The sequence below is a fragment of the Phalangium opilio genome, unplaced genomic scaffold (assembly GCF_054372755.1).
Source record: "Phalangium opilio isolate 3A_F unplaced genomic scaffold, DU_Popi_V2 ptg000011l_1, whole genome shotgun sequence".
Classification (NCBI taxonomy): Eukaryota; Metazoa; Arthropoda; class Arachnida; order Opiliones; family Phalangiidae; genus Phalangium; species Phalangium opilio.
The window spans coordinates 1,076,836-1,095,089 of NW_028324147.1; the positions used below are offsets into that span (position 1 = coordinate 1,076,836).

The 18,254-nt window shown below is 35.3% G+C and overlaps 6 protein-coding genes and 1 long non-coding RNA gene across 8 annotated transcripts; 6 read left to right on the forward strand and 1 right to left on the reverse strand.

Annotated features, from left to right (window-relative positions):
* Positions 1-29: 29 nt before the first annotated feature.
* LOC149709709 (uncharacterized) lies at positions 30-3,523 on the forward strand. Its single transcript, XM_089857651.1, has one exon. It carries the CDS (start codon positions 134-136, stop codon positions 3,425-3,427), a length of 3,294 nt encoding a protein of 1,097 aa, XP_089713777.1. The 5' UTR covers positions 30-133; the 3' UTR covers positions 3,428-3,523.
* A 193-nt stretch (positions 3,524-3,716) lies between these two features.
* LOC149709710 (WD repeat-containing protein WRAP73-like) lies at positions 3,717-6,287 on the forward strand. The gene is made up of 12 exons (XM_089857683.1): positions 3,717-3,914; positions 4,015-4,167; positions 4,227-4,343; positions 4,414-4,590; positions 4,661-4,750; positions 4,816-4,950; positions 5,019-5,096; positions 5,174-5,282; positions 5,342-5,470; positions 5,539-5,622; positions 5,943-6,050; positions 6,122-6,287. The coding sequence occupies exons 1-12, from the start codon at positions 3,846-3,848 to the stop codon at positions 6,211-6,213; spliced, it is 1,341 nt and encodes a 446-aa protein (XP_089713809.1). The 5' UTR covers positions 3,717-3,845; the 3' UTR covers positions 6,214-6,287.
* A 141-nt stretch (positions 6,288-6,428) lies between these two features.
* LOC149709711 (lysozyme-like) lies at positions 6,429-7,898 on the forward strand. Its single transcript, XM_089857693.1, has 6 exons — positions 6,429-6,713; positions 7,168-7,220; positions 7,283-7,415; positions 7,477-7,541; positions 7,623-7,675; positions 7,744-7,898. Exons 1-6 carry the CDS (start codon positions 6,662-6,664, stop codon positions 7,844-7,846), a joined length of 459 nt encoding a protein of 152 aa, XP_089713819.1. The 5' UTR covers positions 6,429-6,661; the 3' UTR covers positions 7,847-7,898.
* A 241-nt stretch (positions 7,899-8,139) lies between these two features.
* On the forward strand, positions 8,140-10,802 carry LOC149709712 (uncharacterized). 2 transcript variants are annotated; one of them, XM_089857679.1, is made up of 9 exons: positions 8,140-8,477; positions 8,545-8,996; positions 9,059-9,575; positions 9,662-9,735; positions 9,806-9,889; positions 9,957-10,089; positions 10,165-10,284; positions 10,358-10,488; positions 10,584-10,802. In XM_089857679.1, the coding sequence occupies exons 1-9, from the start codon at positions 8,393-8,395 to the stop codon at positions 10,725-10,727; spliced, it is 1,740 nt and encodes a 579-aa protein (XP_089713805.1). In that variant the 5' UTR covers positions 8,140-8,392; the 3' UTR covers positions 10,728-10,802. The 2 variants fall into 2 exon arrangements, with proteins under 2 accessions (XP_089713805.1, XP_089713806.1); XM_089857680.1 differs by lacking the exon at positions 8,140-8,477 and having other exon boundaries at positions 8,816-8,996; positions 9,052-9,575.
* On the reverse strand, positions 10,583-11,436 carry LOC149709713 (uncharacterized). Its single transcript, XR_016376143.1, has 2 exons — positions 11,299-11,436; positions 10,583-11,235 (listed from the first exon to the last, which is right to left on the reverse strand). It is a non-coding gene; the product is annotated as an uncharacterized LOC149709713 (long non-coding RNA).
* On the forward strand, positions 11,234-16,054 carry LOC149709714 (pleckstrin homology domain-containing family M member 2-like). The gene is made up of 10 exons (XM_089857664.1): positions 11,234-11,504; positions 11,563-11,860; positions 11,934-12,041; positions 12,112-12,995; positions 13,059-13,376; positions 13,441-13,570; positions 13,865-14,028; positions 14,108-14,339; positions 14,402-14,692; positions 14,768-16,054. The coding sequence occupies exons 1-10, from the start codon at positions 11,284-11,286 to the stop codon at positions 14,885-14,887; spliced, it is 2,766 nt and encodes a 921-aa protein (XP_089713790.1). The 5' UTR covers positions 11,234-11,283; the 3' UTR covers positions 14,888-16,054.
* A 76-nt stretch (positions 16,055-16,130) lies between these two features.
* Positions 16,131-18,140, forward strand: LOC149709715 (ankyrin repeat domain-containing protein 49-like). Its single transcript, XM_089857684.1, has 4 exons — positions 16,131-16,330; positions 16,831-17,227; positions 17,323-17,483; positions 17,692-18,140. The coding sequence occupies exons 1-4, from the start codon at positions 16,250-16,252 to the stop codon at positions 18,025-18,027; spliced, it is 975 nt and encodes a 324-aa protein (XP_089713810.1). The 5' UTR covers positions 16,131-16,249; the 3' UTR covers positions 18,028-18,140.
* The last annotated feature ends 114 nt before the right edge of the window (positions 18,141-18,254 follow it).

An 18,254-nucleotide genomic window follows, 5' to 3' on the forward strand; every position in this document is an offset into this window, starting at 1 on the left:
TATCGCTGCGTAAACAACGTGTGTTTGTACATTCAAAGTGCGGTGCATTATTCACCAACGTGTCTTCGATTCGAATGGATTAAAATCATCTTTAATGCTTCCAACAAATTGGTAATTGCTTAAAATTATTAAAATGTCTTTTAAAGATTCCCTAGAATATAACGACAGTGATATATTTGTCGAAGTTAAAGAGGCATTGCAAAATATTATTGATTGTGTTGGTCAAACAAATGATGTAAACGAAGTTTCTATAACTTTGGGTGATTTTAATGTTACTGAATGTGTTGAGAACAATTGTTCGGTATCAAAACCCAAACGAAGACGTATATCTTTGGACGATATCCAAGACGAATTAAACAAAGAATTAACTGATTCTGAAGATGAAGAATTTTTAGCGAAGAAATCAACAAAAAGCTTTTCAAAGGCTCTCTTAACTGATTCTGAAGATGAGGAGGATGCCCCTAAAAATAAATCCAGTCAATTTCTCAACGATGATTTATACGATCAGGAGCTTTCTGATTCTGAAAACGAAAAAGAAGATTTTCCAAAGAAAAAGTCAAGCCGTACGCGTCTCTTTCATGACCATGATGATAACTCGGAATCTGAAAACGATACTGGCAAAAATAATGAAAGCGACTCTTCACTACCAACCGAAAGCACTCCATTTAACAAGAAAACTAAAGCTAAACCCAAGAGAAGAACGTTAAAAGACACCAAAGCTTTGGAAGAAAATTTAACCTCAATCTACAGTGAGAGTCAGAGAATTCTGCGAGAAAAGAGGATCAGTTTGCCTTATCATAACCCACCGAAAATCAAGAGCCTTCAAGAATTCCTGAAAAGAAAATGCGTGGAAAAGGATGATGTAGAAAATCTTCCTCCTGCTCTGAAGAAAAACATGAAAAAAGAGCCTGAACCGAAGAAATTAGCATTCACAGATCATACTGACCATAATGGAGATACGGAACAAACACCCCAGACTGAGATGGAACTAGAAGATTTGCCGAGTTTCGAGGATTTATGCGCTCCCAAACCATTAGATGATGTTCCAACTCAACCAAAAAAGAACAGACTATCTTTACTCAAAGATAAACTGAGTCAAATTAAGGATTTCTCTCCTAAAATTCAAGGAACACCCAATTCCTTTATTGATCTCGATTCGGACGTTTCTCGCCATAAAGTGGAAGAGTTCCTGGATAGATTCGCCAAACATTCGAGCTTAGCCAAACGCGACGTTGAACAAGAAGTTGTACTTCACGTCGTCACTAAAGATAATGAGAATTCTGACAAAGCGACCTTGAAAGAAAATGAAATTAAGGTCAAAGTCCGACCCTTGTGCTCCAACGAGATACTAATACCTCAGGATAAAATCGAGAAAATATCTTCTTTGAAAGAAAAACTCTGGAACAAAATTAGTGAAAAGAAACGTTTGACGAGAGAAGAGAAACAGGAGGCCTTTGATATTGACAATGAAGAAGGGTTCGAAGATGAGGAAGAGGAATTTGATTCCGCTGTCAACTCGGAAGATGAACTTGAAGAAGAAAATAATGAACTTGAAGAACCAAAGGAACCAGAGCTTCCCGATGTTGACAATGTTGAGCCACAAAAAACGGGGGTATTGAACAATTCTGTTCAATCCAACGTTACTTTGGGAAAGGAACCAAACATGGACTCCAGTTCAGAAATGGATGGCACCTTAATTCCGGGACATCAGCCGGGAGGAGGACACAAATACGGATTAAACGAGAAAGGAGACGGAGATAAAATATCACCACCACAAGTTGATACCAAAAATCGACCTTCATGGCTCAGTCAATCGCGAGTCATACCTAACCAGACTCAACCGTCTTACGAAGATTTGAAACATCTACGACTCGAAACATCGGCAATTAGCGAAGAATTAGAATCAGAGACAAATGAAGAAGGAAAGTCTGCGAAAAATAATCTTTACACGCAAAATAAAAATGGCTCGGGTGAAATTAACGAGTTGTTGGATTTATGTTCCGGGAAATTTGAAACGCAGGCTAAAACGAATAAAGGACACCTTCCTCTTGTCACTCAAAATGACGCGAACACCCAGGAATTACTCGGCCTTTGTACGGGAAAATTTGACGATGCCATGGATGCCAGCGTCGGATTTTGCAAGAGCAATCCCAAAACATACTCGTCCAAAGATGAACCTCCAAAAATCGGCAATCTTTTCACTCAAAACGAATCTGGAACTCAAGAATTGTTGGGACTATGTACTGGAAAATTTGAGGACACCCAGAACGACAGTGAAGATGAACTAGAAATCGATTCCAAAACGAAGAAGAAAGTTGTCGCCATCGTTGAAAGTGACACTGAAGATGATGGACAAGTTATGGAAGATGTAGATAGTGACGATGACAATTCGGACGCGGCTTCAATTTGGTCGAATGACTTTACTAAAACGTCAAGAGCTGAGAGGAGAAACGCCATGTTTATTGATGATGAAGCTGGTAGTGATGGAGATGATAATGAGGAAGAAGAAGATCAAGATGATGAGGAGGAGGAAGAAGAAGTTCAAGGTGACGATGAGGAAGAAGTTCAAGATGAAGGTTACGAAGATCAAGATGAAGAAACACTACCAGTAAAACGAATCGCGACCGAGAAAGTTGCGATGAACGATTTTTTTGACGAAGAAGCTGAGCTCTCTGGAAGTGACATTGGAAGCGGAGATGAAGATGAAAATGAAGAAGGCGAAGAATGCAAAGATTTATTGAATGACCAATTATCCGACGACGAAGAGGAACTTCGAAAGAAAATCGAAAAGGAACATTTAAAATGGATGATTGACGATGACAAGAGAGAAGTTCGTTTCTTCAAAAACGCCTTCCTCGAAGATGGAGATCTACACACGGATGGTGAAGGACGAACCAGGAAATTTCGTTGGCGAAATCTATCCTTGGAAGACGACGAAGATGGTCAGAGACAAAGCGGTGACGAAGCCGATGGTGGAATGAACGAAGTAGACGACGAAAACTGGAGAAAAGAGAGACACGAACGAGAGAAATGGAAATCCGAACAACAAGCCTTGAACGAATCGCCAATTGGTCCGAAAATGAAAAAGAAATTCAGGATTTCCAATGGCATCAACCGATCTTTTATCAAGATGGACGAACTTCAAGACACGCCAACGGATAAGAAAGAGTCTTCGTTCCTCTTTAAGAATGTCCAATATTTAAATAGTTTATCCGATAAGTTTACTAAGCAAGACAAAGACACTGTCGGTAGAAGAGCCACCAAAAACTTTGTTTTTCTTTCAACCGCGACTGATCCAGCTCCTAAACGACCAGCGGAAGAAGAAGTACAAAAAACTGTTAAGAAAAAACCCAAGTTTAATATTAGACAAAACGCCACTTCAGGCGCGAAAATTAAGATTAAGAAAAGTGTTTTCGATTTATTGTAACTTAAATTGCGTCAGTTTTATTTTCAAAATATTCTGTACAAGTGTAATATATGTTTGAAATAAAAATAAACTTTTGTTGTCGATTTTTCAACAATAATTTATGATCTATAGTGTTATTCTCCTGGTAGCCAATTAAAATAATTTCTGACTCGTGCCTCGTTGTTTGAATCCATGCGGTGTTTTCCATTTTGAATTCCGTAGTTCGTTACGTTCGTCCAATCCCACGAAAGAACTGCTGCGCAGAAGTCGAGCGGAGCCAATCAGTAGCGAGTACTTTTGTTATTATCGTCTGCTACTGTCATATTTGAAATTGTGGCGAGTTCGCGACCGTTGTTGTGCGTGGTGTTTTCTCATGTTTATGATCATTAAAATCGCGTAATTAGTTAATAAACGGTGTATAATTTTGAAATTAATTGCAATGAAGTTTTCGGGAATATCAAAACAAACTAATTCTATCAGCAAGTTTTCGCCTAATGGTCAATTTTTGGTAAGTTTCACTAAGCTTTGGCTTCCAACTTCCGATTTGAATTTTTGAAATGGAAGGTTTTCAAAGCAATTAATTTAATTTTGAATTGTCTATTCAACAGGCGAACACAATTACAAATCGTGTAATTATAAGAAACGTTGAAACCCTTCAAATTGAGGAAACATTCGTCTGTTTGGACGTAATTGAAGCCATTCAATGGTCCTCTGACTCCAAGTATATATTATGTGCCATGTATAAACGCAGATTTGTTCAGGTATGTTACGGGGTATCTTGACCTTTAATATACGATGACTTAAGACGACAATTGGGCAGGCGTTTTCCCTGGAAGACGTAGAATGGACGTGTAAAATTGACGAAGGGTCATTGGGAATAATTAATGCTCAATGGAGTCCAGATGGCAGGCATATTTTGACAACCACAAAGTTTCGTGTAGGGAATAGTTAAGATTATACCACTCTAAAGACGGGAATGAACTTAAATGAGTAATTTTCAAATGTAGTTGAGGGTGACTATATGGTCATTGTTAAGCCGTTCAGTATCATACATGAAATACGCAAAGGCTGCCAATCCAGGATTAACATTTAGTCCAGATGGGAAATACTTAGCTTTAGCGGAAAGAAGGGATTGTAAAGATCACGTCAGCATCTTTGTTTGCTCAACTTGGCAATTAGTTAAAGTAGGAACTCGCTTAATATCCCAACTTAATTGGGACTTTGATCAAAATTAGGCTTTAAAATTAAATCTAGCACTTTGAACCCGAAACCAAAGACATGGGAGGAATATTATGGTCACCTTCTAACGACGTTCTATGTATTTGGGACCCCATTCCCGAAAATGTATGTTTATTAATAATTTTTAAAGAGGAGGTTGAATACAATTAACAAAATAATTGGTATCGTAGTATAATGCGTGTTTATACTCACTTGATGGTAACTGTTTGGCTTCTTATTGCGCTTATCAATGGGCACTCGGTATTAAAACCATTAGTTGGTCACCAACGTCACAGTTTTTGGCTATTGGTAGTTACGATGAAAAGGTATTATAGTGAAAGTTTAGAAACGGGAAATTTCAGGATATGAAAATGCAAATGGTAATTAATTTTAGGTTCGTTTATTGAATCATATTACATGGAAACCTATCGCGGAATATGGTCATCCTTCTGAAATAATCTCGGAAGATGTGGTTAGTTAATTTTAATTAAACAACTTCCCGAGACAAGCTTAAAAAAATACCCCCCCCCCCTCCCCTTTTTTAATTAGACCGTGTATAAAGAAGTTGAAATTAATTCATTTGGTTCAAACAATGATGGTAGTTTTGATTTTAATAATTTTGCTTCTGAAGACAGTATTTTAAAATCAAACGTGACTTGTAAGTTTCGTAATAGCTGTAGAAATTTAAATATGCTAATTAGTTAGCTTGTCTTTCAGATGAAATTTTTAATAACAGACCCGTTATATTAAACACATTAACAATTGATAGTAATAAAGCTAACCCTAAAATGGGTGTGGGAACGTTGCTTTTTAGTTCAAACGCAAGATACATCGCGACTGTCAATGGTATATAGTAATCAGATTGTGTCTAGACATGATTTACGATGAAATTTATATATTTAAATTATTAATAGATAATATGCCAAATGTAATTTGGATTTGGGATATAGACAAATTAGAAACTACGAATATTTTGATACAGAGACATCCTATTAAAAGTACAGTAATTATTTTACCATAAGTTAATAAGATATGTTGGCCATAAGTTTGTCACGAAGTGAGTGAGGAAGGTCATAGAATAGATTCAGGGTAAAGCGACATACGCCTGGTTTTGGCGCTGTCAAAGGCTTAGTACAGACTAAATAGGAAGATGGACTGTAGTCTATTCTCGTGCCAATCTTGAACTAGCTCTCTGTAAGTCTCTAGCATTACGAAGTATTGGTAGTGTCATACTTATGGAAGGAATATATCTTATAAACTTATGTTTTACTTAATGCAAAACCGAGTAAAAAATAAATTAGACTTCATTTTTAATTAGGTTTAGCTTGGTCTCCTAGCGAATCAGTTTTAGCTCTTTGCACGGGAAATTCTCAAATTTATTTATGGTCAATTGATAAATGTATTACGCAAGAAATTCCAACTGAATGTAAGAATTATATATTTTTGCGAAAGTCATCCTTTCAATTCTATCTCTGAATAAATAATATTTTATTGAAGGCCCCTTTCAAGTCAACAAACTTCTTTGGCATCCCAGAGGCCAAAGTTTGCTCTTAATGAGCAAAGACAGCATGTGCTTAGCCATATGCTAATTCTATAATTATGTTCTGTATCCAAAGATTTTTAACTAATGAATAAAAAAATGAACTTTATTTTACAAACGAAACTTGACATTCAAAATTTAAATATAATACAAATTAAGATAATTATGGGGAAATAATTTGTGGACAATTAATGGATGGCAGATAACAACTTTGGACTGTATATTGTGTAGATACATTAGAAGCCACTACTGCTAAGAGAATTTCTTTGAGAACCTTGGTTATGAAAATTCATAAGAGAAAAAATAACTAAAAACCTGTTCTACTAGTTTTGGGGCGTCTAATCCCCGAAGCAGGATTCTTCCCAGAGTCTTTCTACTGTATCTAATTATAACGGTTAAACACATCTCCAAACATTCATTCATTGGTCATAAGTCCAGGATAAAACAGACGAGAATTATCCTCCTCGAACTATAGTTTATTATAAATTTATACAGTTATGTATTCTACCATTATTTGCGCCGTTATTTTGGCTACCAGTTTTACATTAGGTGAGTAATTATTATTAATAGTTTAATTAAACGTTTTTTTATCCTTTATGTTACGAAATGTTTAAATGTGTAAATGTAGATAAATACAAAATAATGAATCACAAAATGTTTATATTATGTGTTAAATGTAATATTGTACGAGCATGAATGAGTAGACATGAGTTTGTTTGTTTTAAAGACTTTAAACCAATCAGATGCTTGCAAAAAAAATCGCGGGAAATTCATTTTTGCAATTTATTGAAACATCGGAAGTTTAAACCAATCAGGATCTAACATAAATTGCGGGAAATTCAATTCGCGCTTTCGTGTAACGATGTCGAAACTCGAAAGTGTATGACGTTGATTTCTTTGTAATTTGTTAACTGTCAAAAAGAAAGGGTTTTCTACTTTTCTTCGAAATCAATTATACAAGGATTCCTTGACCTAAATTTATATCTCACGTTTCCACGAATAGGGCAAAGATTGGTACCTCAAATTGATCAAGAATGTTTGGATTGTATCTGTTACGTAGGTATTCTCCGTAATTTGAAACTTAAACCCAATTAACTAAGGTCATTTATATAAAATAGGCCAGTTCGGACTGCAATGTTTTTAGATGTCATAACGCCGGAGCTGGCGCTTATTTTTGCGGCCCTTATCAAGTTTCTTACAGTTATTGGGCTGACGGTGGCAAACCGGGCGCTAATCCCAACGATAAATCTGGTTAATTAAATTAATCTACGTTAAATTTAAGGAAAATATTAAACTTGAACCATTATTTTAGACTTTGAAAAGTGTCTAAACGATAAAGCGTGCGCTGAAAAAGCCGTAATTGGTTACATGCAAAAAGTAGGCCAAATTATACCGCCGCCATTTTTTATTTATTTGAAAATTAGGCCTAATGTTTATTTTAATTTATACGTAAATTAGTGGGGAAACGACTGCAATAATGATGGGTTAGTCGATTGCGATGATTTTGCCAGGTAAATTAAATTATATATTTAAATTAATTAAAGTAAATAAGCCTAATTAAACCCTTGTAAAAAAAAAGAATTCATAAGGCTGGTCCTTATGGATGCAATGGAACTTGGACTCAAACTACAAAATACTGGGAAAAATTTGACGCCTGTTACTACGAGCAAAGACAGCGTTAAAATTTCTGTCATTTTAATACTCGAATTAAAAAAATATTTTTTAATAAAAAAACCTGTCCATATTTTTTGTTAAAATTTTTATAGGTAGGGATAATTTAAAAAAAACCCCGAAGCACATGTTTAAAAGGTGAGTTTCTAGGCTACTAGTACTATCTAGTTAATTTGACGCGAATGTAGTTTAAATAGTACATGATTGGTCATTTTAAGTATACACAGCCATTAATGGTTGGTGGGCGTGGTCTAATTGCGTTGAACCAATCACCAACTTCGATTTCAATTTTCGCTCTCGGCAGCATCCACATGTGGTGGTGGTTGCGGTTTTCTGTTTTTTATCAATATGATACCGTGGTTCGATAAAAAATGGATCAGATTTCGAATATTTTTTAAAGATTAGCGGATTATAAATGGGCGGATAATTTATAAGGAAGCCGTCACGTGTTTCTTTGTATTGAAAGAAATTTTGACACCTCATGTTACCTTTTTCAAGTTACCTGCTGAGGAATTTTGAAGATACATGTCTTAGGTAGCGAGACTCAATCTTTACAAATGTTTTCAATGAGCGTCCTTGTAAAAAGACGCGTAACTTACGTAACAATCGCATTGTTTTACTTCTTTTGCGGGGTGGAGTATGGTAAGTTCCTTAATAATTGCTTAATTTGAGCGTGAACTTAATTATAATTATAGCAATGTAACTTTAGCGGTGATATTTCCATCGCTATGGGGCTACATCAGTACCCGTTTCAACTCCCCTTCATCAATGATGGGTGTAATTATCGCGGCTTTCAGTGTTTCGGGATTGTTTTCCAACCCTTTAGTTGGAAAATGGGCTGATTCTTATCCCAACACAAAGATAATCTTGATGGTCACAAATTTGGGGGAGATTGTCGGAAGTTTCATGTATTTTATGGGGTATTCCCCATGGTTTCTTGTGGCGAGTAGACTCGTTTGCGGCATAGGGATTGGTGGAGGTGCGGCGATGTTAGCTGACATTACAAGGTCAACAGCTGATGAAGATAGGACGGGGATATTGTCTATCATCATGTCTTTACGACAGATTGGACTTCTAGTTGGACCAGCATTAAATTTCTTATTCTTGTCCCTTGATTATGAAATTGGACCATTTCATTTGGACAAATACACGGCTCCTGGGGTGTGTTACCATTACCAGCAATTAGCAATTGCATTTTTTGTTAACAGTTTTAAAGTTTGCAGCTATTCATGACTGGTGTGTGGATTTTCCTCGAGTTTCTCTTGGCTTTTGCTTATTTCAACTTAACCTCTTTAAGAGGAATCGAACACATTGAGGAGCAATTAAATTACGGTTACAACGCCCCCAGAACGGAACCTACAACCCCTAATGAACCAAATACACCGGGACCTTCTAGAAGAAGCAATTTTCTCTTTGATGACACTCCAACCTTCCAAAGAGATTTAGTCGATGGTGCATCTCCATCAACTTCTTCTAAAGTTACCAGTGTTCCTCCAACTCCGAAAGAAATCTTTAATGAAGATGGAGGAGAAACTAATCTCATGATTGAAAGCGCCGAGCAATATATAATTAAATCGGCGGAACAAGGAAGAAATCCAGCTGCTGCTGTTGATGGAAATGGGGATCCCGTTAACGATAGCTGGAAATTGAATAGCACCAAAAAAAGAAGGATTAGTCGCAGTTCTAGTCAAAATAATTTGTTAGCTACAATTTCGGGATATTTTAGCACTTTTAAAGAAGGTACAAAGTATATAATTTTTAATTTTAATTAATTTAAATTAAACTAAACTAATTAATTATAATTAAGATTCCATTTTGTTTTACAGAATATTTAAGGGATGAAATTGTAGTTTTGTTAGCAATTGTTTTTACTACTTTAACAGCTCAAACGTCCTTTGAAGTTAGTTAATTAAATTAAATTTATATTTAATTTTATTAATTAAATTTAATTATTAATTAAATACTTTTAGACAATTATAACGCCATTAACTAAAGAATTTTTTAATTATGAAGAAACGGAAAATAGTATTTTTTTTCTGATAGCTGGAGGATTTGTAAGTTAATTAAGTTTGATTATTTTATTAATTTAATTTAATTTAAATTAATCAACTTTAATTATAGACAATTATAGTATTTTGGTTGATTCACGTGGCCAGCAAAAAAATTCCTGATCGGATATTTTTAATAATAGGCCAAATATTTTTAATTTTGGCTTCAACTTGGTTTTTAATTTTTATTCCTAATTGTAAAGTTGGTGCGTTTTCCCTAAACTAATTTATTAATTATTTTATATAATAATTAATATTATTTAATTAATTAATATTTAAAGGTGATAAAGGCAATCTAATTTATATGATTATTGGAACTATATTTGATTTATTTGGAATTCCAATTTTGGCAGTTTGTACCGCCAGTTTGTTATCAAAAATAACACCATATGAGAAACAAGGTACTTTTATAATAATTATTTATTTTAATTAATTAATGTATTTAACCATTATTATTTATTTAATTTAATTTAGCATTCACTCATGGTCTCAGACGAAGTTCAATGTCCATTGGTTGTATTATAGGTCCATTATGGGGCGGAGCCTTTTTACAATACCGCTACATATTATTTGCAGTGCCATTAGCGATATCAGTTTTATTTCTGGTAATTAATTTAATTTAATTTAATTGCGTTTAATTTGTTTGTACTAATTTTTAAAAGTATTTAAGCCTAGGGTTGTTTGTTTAATTTCTTTCTAGGTACTTTACATGATGTCATTCAAAGATTTAAAACCCAGGGAGAAAGAAATAAGTCTTTCAGAGGCTCCAACGAGACCTGTGTCTGAAATAATAGATGATCCTACTATTTGTGTTGATGACACGGGAAATTTAATTAAAACTTAGTTTTAAGAATTATCTCATTTTAATTTATAATAATGTACATTAAATAACATTAACATAAATTTAAAAAACGTTAAATTTTGTAATTATTGTGCGTTAAAAGTTATTTTATAGGGGGTTGGCAGTCTATGTTATTTCCCCGTGGAGCGTAATACAGTCAAAGGTAAGGCGCTGCCATTTCGCTGTTAAAAGCGAGGAGTAATGATAAATGGTGTGTCATACTATCATAAGGTAAATTTTACTGTTTTTGAGTTTCCTCTCCGGTTTAATGTCTCCACGCTTTTCACCCCTTTCGGATGACGCATCGGGTTATGATGGAAAGCCCAATTTCAAAATGGCGGCTGTTTTCCTTGAACTTCGTCTTACCATTGACAAAATGTAAACAATGGAACTTCTTGACACGAAAGGAATTGATAACAATTATCTTTCGAGGATGCGATCAATTTTTTCCAAAATTATTAGTTTTAGTTTTGAAATTGGAGCAATTAAGGCGCTTAATTCCTATAAATAACTTAAAATAAGCGAGAATTATTCATCAAAGCCAAGGCTTAGCGCTAAAATGGTCTCAACTTACATCCCCGTTTTTGAACCACCGCAACCGAACATTAGATCGTTAAATAATAACGAATTAGCTAAAGAAAAACTGACAACGTCCATAAAAGAAGCCGTGACAAAGGTGCAAAATGTTGCCACTGCCCGTAACGATGGCGAGACGCTATTAGGCAATTTACCGGAGGTATTAATGCTTTGCGAGAGTTTGGACCGAGCATTCACTCACGGGTAAGTGACGTAGACTTTAATTAACGTTCGTACAATAGAACGAACCCATTATTTTCAGTTTGAAACAATCGCCATATGGTTATTGGCCATGCGTTAAAGAGTTTACGCATCACAATTGCCGAGTTTACTTAGAAAGCTTGCAAAATGTCACGACAAACATTGGCAGGGGAAGATCTTGGATTTGTCAAGCCCTGAATGATAATACGCTCGAAAGCTACATCTCCTCTTTCGTTGAAAATCGTAAAATACTTGAGAAACATTACTTGAAAGCCGCCTTATTACGAGATAATAATCGTATGCAAGTAGTCTTAACTTTGATGGCCGGATTGGAATTTGTTGAATTTGACCTGACTGTTGTTAGTTTTGGTTTTATTGATCTGTCAATCAAAACTTGATAGAGAATTAATTATACTGTTAATTATTAATTAGGATTCAATTAATTGGGATTCTGTGGGATTTGAAAATTCCATAATTAAGATTGATTTAGATTTAGAAGCTGATAATCTCTCGGCATGTAGCAGTGGTTTGGAATCAAAAGCAAGTTTCTTGTTTTCACTTTCCGTCTTTCGTGTCTTAGGGGGGTTCTTAATTTTAACCAAATCCTTAGAGCACAACACACACGAGCGCGACTCCCGTCTCTATGATGAGTTTGGGAGAAGATGAACAGGATCCCTTGACCATTGAAAGCGCAGTTGAAGTTACTGATGAGACGCTACTAAATGGGGATTGCCTCCCCGATTGCTCTTGCCCTTCCTGTTCCTTTAAGGAAGAGTTAATGAAGCAAAGACACAGAATATCTCATTTAATTAACTTAGATCCTGATAAAATTACCCCCAATCCTGATGATTCGGAGGATTCAAACTTGGAAATCGTCCACGCTAGAGTCTTACCAGTTGTGAAAATTAAACGAAAGAAAACCAGTTCTATTAGCAGCCAGGAATCAAATACCATAAATAACAATGAAACTGTGACGGTAACTGATAATGAAAGCCGTAAAAATTCGCGTTGTGAAAGTATAGACAAAGATTGTGATATTACACCGACCCCTCAACGTAAAATCTTGGAATTGCCTTTAATTATTGATATTCCTAATGATGTTAGTAACGAAAAATTAGTCGAAACGCCTCCAAATTTATGTTGGTTGGGCGAAAGAGAAGCCCCCGAAGGTCAAGAAGATCCTGATAAAACTTTAACCGACTTTAATGGGAGGAGCGAATCAGTTGCTGAAGTAGATGACGCAATTTCCCTTAAAACTGACCCCATTTTGGACCATGATGAAGAGTTTTCTATTTATGACGGACTTAAAACTCCCGTGACGGAAGTGAATGAAGATACCGCGGTATTTCAGCTTGATAAAGACGTCAGTCATCGCTGGAATAGCCAACTTTCAATTACTTCTTCAAATTCAAATGCCAGTTACGATGATTTTCAAAAAATTGAGGAAATTAATAAATTAAAAGAAGCCAATCGCTTCAATGATCGCAGTTTAGAGTCAGTCCTTTTAACAACGAGAAATAAATAATGTTAATTAACTTTTAATTTCATTTTGTTTAGGATAAAGAACAACATTAATTTGTATTTAGTGTTAGAAGTCTTCCAAGAAGATGACGAGAAACTTTACAAAATGTTTATGGTTTCAACCAATCACAGTCAAGGGGGTTACGAATTGGCCTTTGTTTTACTTAGCAATTTAACCTTCTACCTCCTTCTCCCCGGCAATTGCAATACCGGCAAATTTAAAATTAAAACCATAATTCCGTATGAAAAGATTAACACCATTACGGTCAGCCTAAACTATCAAAGTTTCGTTATTCAATGTCATGGTGGGATACAAAAATGTTCCATTTTTACTGGCAGTGATTTCTTAACCAGGTTAATTTAATTGGAGCTTTTATTCCGTAATTAACAAGGGTTTAACGGGAATTTAATTAATTAGGAGTATTTTATCCAATCTCGAACTCACTATGAGGAGAAAAGGAATGAAAGAGTTGCCTTCAATGATAACAAAACCAAATACACATATTGAGACTTTACAACGAGAGTTGTCAAAGGAACTCCAAATTGAGGTGCCCTACCCTAACAAGTTATTTAACTTTAATTGGGGGCTAATTAGCCTTATTCCTGATCAGCGCCACCTACCCATAGCGGCGACTTTGAGAACTACTGTAAGCGGCAAGCCAATCAGATGTCGCTAAAATCTGGTGACGTCATTTTTGGTAAGACCCGAGAGTGCCAGTCAGTGACGTCACCAGATTTTAGCGACATCTGATTGGCTTGCCGCTTACAGTAGTTCTCAAAGTCGCCGCTATGGGTAGGTGGCGCTGATCAGGAATAAGACCGCTAATTAGTAATCTTTTTAGCCTGACAATGTTGACTTATCTTTGTACACATTGGTTGAATGGGAGAATTACATGGGAATAAGTCCGGTCTCGACACCGGCTGGTCCCATTCAAGAGGGGTTCCTGATGTATATTCACTTAACCAGTGGAGTTAAATCGTGGATACCCGCGTATTTTCAACTCAAGTAAAGAATGGAGTGAATTAAAACTAAAAGCTTCGGAAGATAAATAATAATTATAATATTTAATGGTTTATTTAATTAGAGCTGGCGTTTTATATTGCTACAAAGATTCGGAATCTCAAAATCCCTCCTTTTATTTTCAATTACAATATCCTCACTTTCAAGGTTGTCGCAGGGTTCAAGACGCCGATAGACCTTACGCCTTTGAACTTCAATTAAGAGCCAAAGAAAAGCTACTTTTAGCGGCTGCTAATGATTTAGAAGCTTCTAATTGGCTTCAGGGAATTTTACAGTCTGTAGCTTTGTTCGGAAAGGTTTGTTTTACTTTTGAAACTAATTCATCTATTTTAAATAATTTAATCTTATTTAATTGCAGTTAACGGACACGGAGTTGAAAACTATTCATTCCAGCGCTATTATTTTAGCCAATCAAGTATTTTTGTTATTGGGTGATAAAGAAAATCCGTACGCGGTCTTGGGAAAGGCCAATCTTTCAGATTTGATCGCGGTCAGAGTCGATATTGACTCGCCAACTATTTGCATCTTGGAGTTTGAGAGTGGAGAGGCGAATACTTGCGGCGGAGATTGGATTCTTTTATTCGCTGATATCGATGAGAAAGAGAAGTTACTTTCCGTCGTCAGTTTGCAGTGGGAGACATTGTTTCAAGTACAACTGAATTATAATTGCGTCAATTTTAACCATGAAGAAAAGTAAGTATAATATCTTGTCTTATTGTTGCAGGTTCCGTTAAACGTAACTCCATTAAAGGATTTGAGTTTATGGAGTCGTTGCAGGGAACATTTTCAAAGACAAAAGAAGTCAATTGATGAAATGTTGGCCCTTCTTGATATTAACAGTTGATAAGTATATTTTATTGCCCTTTTTGTGTTTGTTTGTTTAAGAAAGAAACGTAGGGAAACTCTCAAATGTGTCTTTGATAAGATTTAAAGAGTTAATTAATTTAAATTTTGAGGTAAAAAGAAATTCCAGTCAACTAAATTTTGGTCAAATATTGCTAGTCAAATGTACAGTTTGAAATATTATTTTTTATAAGTTAAATTTAGTTTTGGGGGGTTTTTTTTAGACTAAAGACTAGCCTTTTGTAGAGTGTACGCTAAACATAATTGGAAATTAATATCTTTTACTCGAAAGAAATAATGATTCTAACGATGACAGTAGACGTAGGCCTAGTTGTAGTGTTTAATATGCAAAACTATATAAGTAAGAAAATAATCGTGCAAATGTGCAAAAGTCTGTTCAAATGTGAGTTTCAAAGTAACCGTTAATTAATTTATAAAGATAGAAATGCCAAAGATTTTTTACACGCTGAAATAAGAATAGATATTTTGCTCGCAAAGGCTTAAAGTTTGCATTTCGAAGGTATGACAGATGGATGGCAGCCATATTGAAATAGACGAAATTAGGCTTAGCGTTTTTACTGCTGAGGGAATATTAGGCCTAATTGGTTTTTTTAGATAATAATTTTACAAAAATGGGATTGTAAAAGACAAAACTTTATGTTTCCGGTATTAGAATTTCATAATATTTTTATGTTGCGTACTTATCATCAATAAGTAGGTCTAAATAATTATAGTTCCTCATTTTTTTTTTTATTTCATCAACTTGACAAGGCTTAAGTAGGCTATAAAAGTGCATACGTATATTTTACTTTGTTTTAAAAGGAAAATATATGCACATTACTATTGTTAAAAATATTTAATTTTTGCTTGAGAAACGAAGGAAGAACAAAAATTACTAAATTAGTCATTTTTAATTTATAAATACGGTGCTTAAGAGAAATTACGATTTGGTGTAAAAATGGTTATTATAATAAGAGAAAAATGACTTGAAATATAAATTATGTTAATTTTTTATATAATTGTTAAAAGAAAAACATCCAAAAGTCAATATCACTTGTCAATGTTATTGCTTTTGCACTGAAGAACGTTTAAATTTAGTTTTTCAAAGGTGATAAAGTTCTTTTATTGTAATCTTCAAGACTGATAATTAAAATACATCAGAAATAAATTCTCTCTCGTAAATTTTGAATTTCGCGCCTTTTTTTTTTTTTCCTCAAAATTTTCCGGCAGTACTGCCGACTTCGATCGGGGGTCAAATAGGGTCACGTCGGCATTTTAACGGTTTTCGAAGAATCTCGGGTAGTGCGTGATTTTCTTCGGTCTGATTAAAAACGGAAATAATTTGCATAATTTGAGATTAATTATGGATACTAATGAAAATAATGCGGTGGAAGAGTCGGATAAAGTGACTGAATCATCAACGAATGCGGAAATAAAGGAAAATGTAAGTTACTAAGTTTAATATTTTATACGGGAATGAACGGCCGAGGCCTAACGAAGTTCTTTGTCAACTTCTTTGTTCTTTGAAAATAAAATGGTCGCTTTTTCGGGCCTTGGTCATTGTAAATTTCATTATTATTATGTAAGATGATAAAGACTCACGGTTTATTAATTTTTGTTGCGTTACTACGTATATTTTTAAACACAAATTCACAATTTGCACTAATGTTAAGCACTTAACAACAAATAACTTACATTACGCGATGGTTTGCTTTTTCGTTAACCATGTTCAGCTGTAAACTAATACTTGGCAATGCATTAGCTTGGTAGTAACTCGCAAGCACGTTTCGGAATCCTAAGTAGATATTAGACAGTAGATGTTGCTGGACACGTGTATAATAAAATCCGCAGCATGTTTTGATCGCGAGTTTTATTCTTTGCAATATTGACCCCAAGCTATTATAAGCTATTTCACATACCTGAGAGAACCAATTAAACTCGTAGATTGGTGGTAGTAATGATAATGTTGGCGAAGATAAGGAGAGTGAAAGTACGGCTGAAGATGAAATTAAAGAAACTGACGATAGTCCAATTATAAACGAAGCTCAGATTGAGCCTGAGGAAGGAGGGTCAGTCGCTACTGATGAGCTTAATGTTTCTAAAGAGGGTACTGCCAACTATGAAAGAGAATCCTCTAAGGAAAAGGACTCTGATAGTTGCGAAACAACTTGCAATGAAGAGAGTGAGGAGACAAAACTAGTCGAAGAAATAATCAGTGATGATAATGTTGAAACTCCCAAAGTTGAGGAAGTTGATATTTATTCCATGAGGAAGGAATCACTTAAAAATGTACCTTGGGTGGATAGCGAGGATGATTCTGATATTCCTGATCCTGACCTAGGTATAAAATTATCTTCAGAGACCCATGAGGATACTTTTATTCTGGAAGGGGAAATGTACTATTTACTGATTGTGGGTCGTGAAATTATTTACAAGATATTCCTCAAAACAAAATACTCTGGGCTGCTGAGAAAAACGAGATTGAAGCTTTACGTCAGCTCTTAGAAGAAGATCCCACATTAGTTAATTCTCGAGACGAAGATGGTTACACGCCACTTCATAGAGCCTCTTATAACAACCACGTTGAAGTCATGAAGGTGAAATACTTTATTTCAACTTTCCCACCCCAAAGATGATCCTTCTCCCAAACTGGCCTCTATCTGTAATCCCCTTAGATAGCCACCGTGATATCACATTTGTAATAGGAGTAGGGGTTTATTGAGTCATCAGTTCCGCTTGACAGTAACCGCCCCCCCCCCTCCTGACCTTAATACCCAAAAAATCTGACAAGAGCGACCTTTTTAGCTCTTATTAACATACAACGCGGATATGGGAGCCAAAACGGAGGACCAATGGGAGCCTCTGCATTGCGCTTGCAAATGGGACAGTGTGGAGACGGCCTCTCTCCTGATTCAGAACGGGGCGAACGTCAATGCCACAACGAAAGGGGGATTGACCCCTCTACACTTGGCCGCCTCTAATAGCGGGGGTCGGCGGACCCTAGAACTATTACTATGGCATCCATACGTTGACCCCACCATCAAGAGTGAAAGAGGAGACACCGCCTATGACACTGCCTGTCAAAACAGTCCCCATTATAAACTCTTCGAAATGATTGACATTTCCATTAATTGCTATTAATTAATTAATATATATCAATTAATAATTAAATACATTCCGATGGTGATTAATTTTGTTAATAATTTTATTGTCGCGTTATAAATGAAATAAAAACGAATTCCTAAGCCCCTAAATGTTGGTTTTCGTCTAATACGTAGGGGAATGCGGTTGGAACACTTCTACAGGGGTTTGATCTATTTTTGGCCTATTATTCTTATCGGAATTTTTCTCTTTCAAATTTTCCTCTG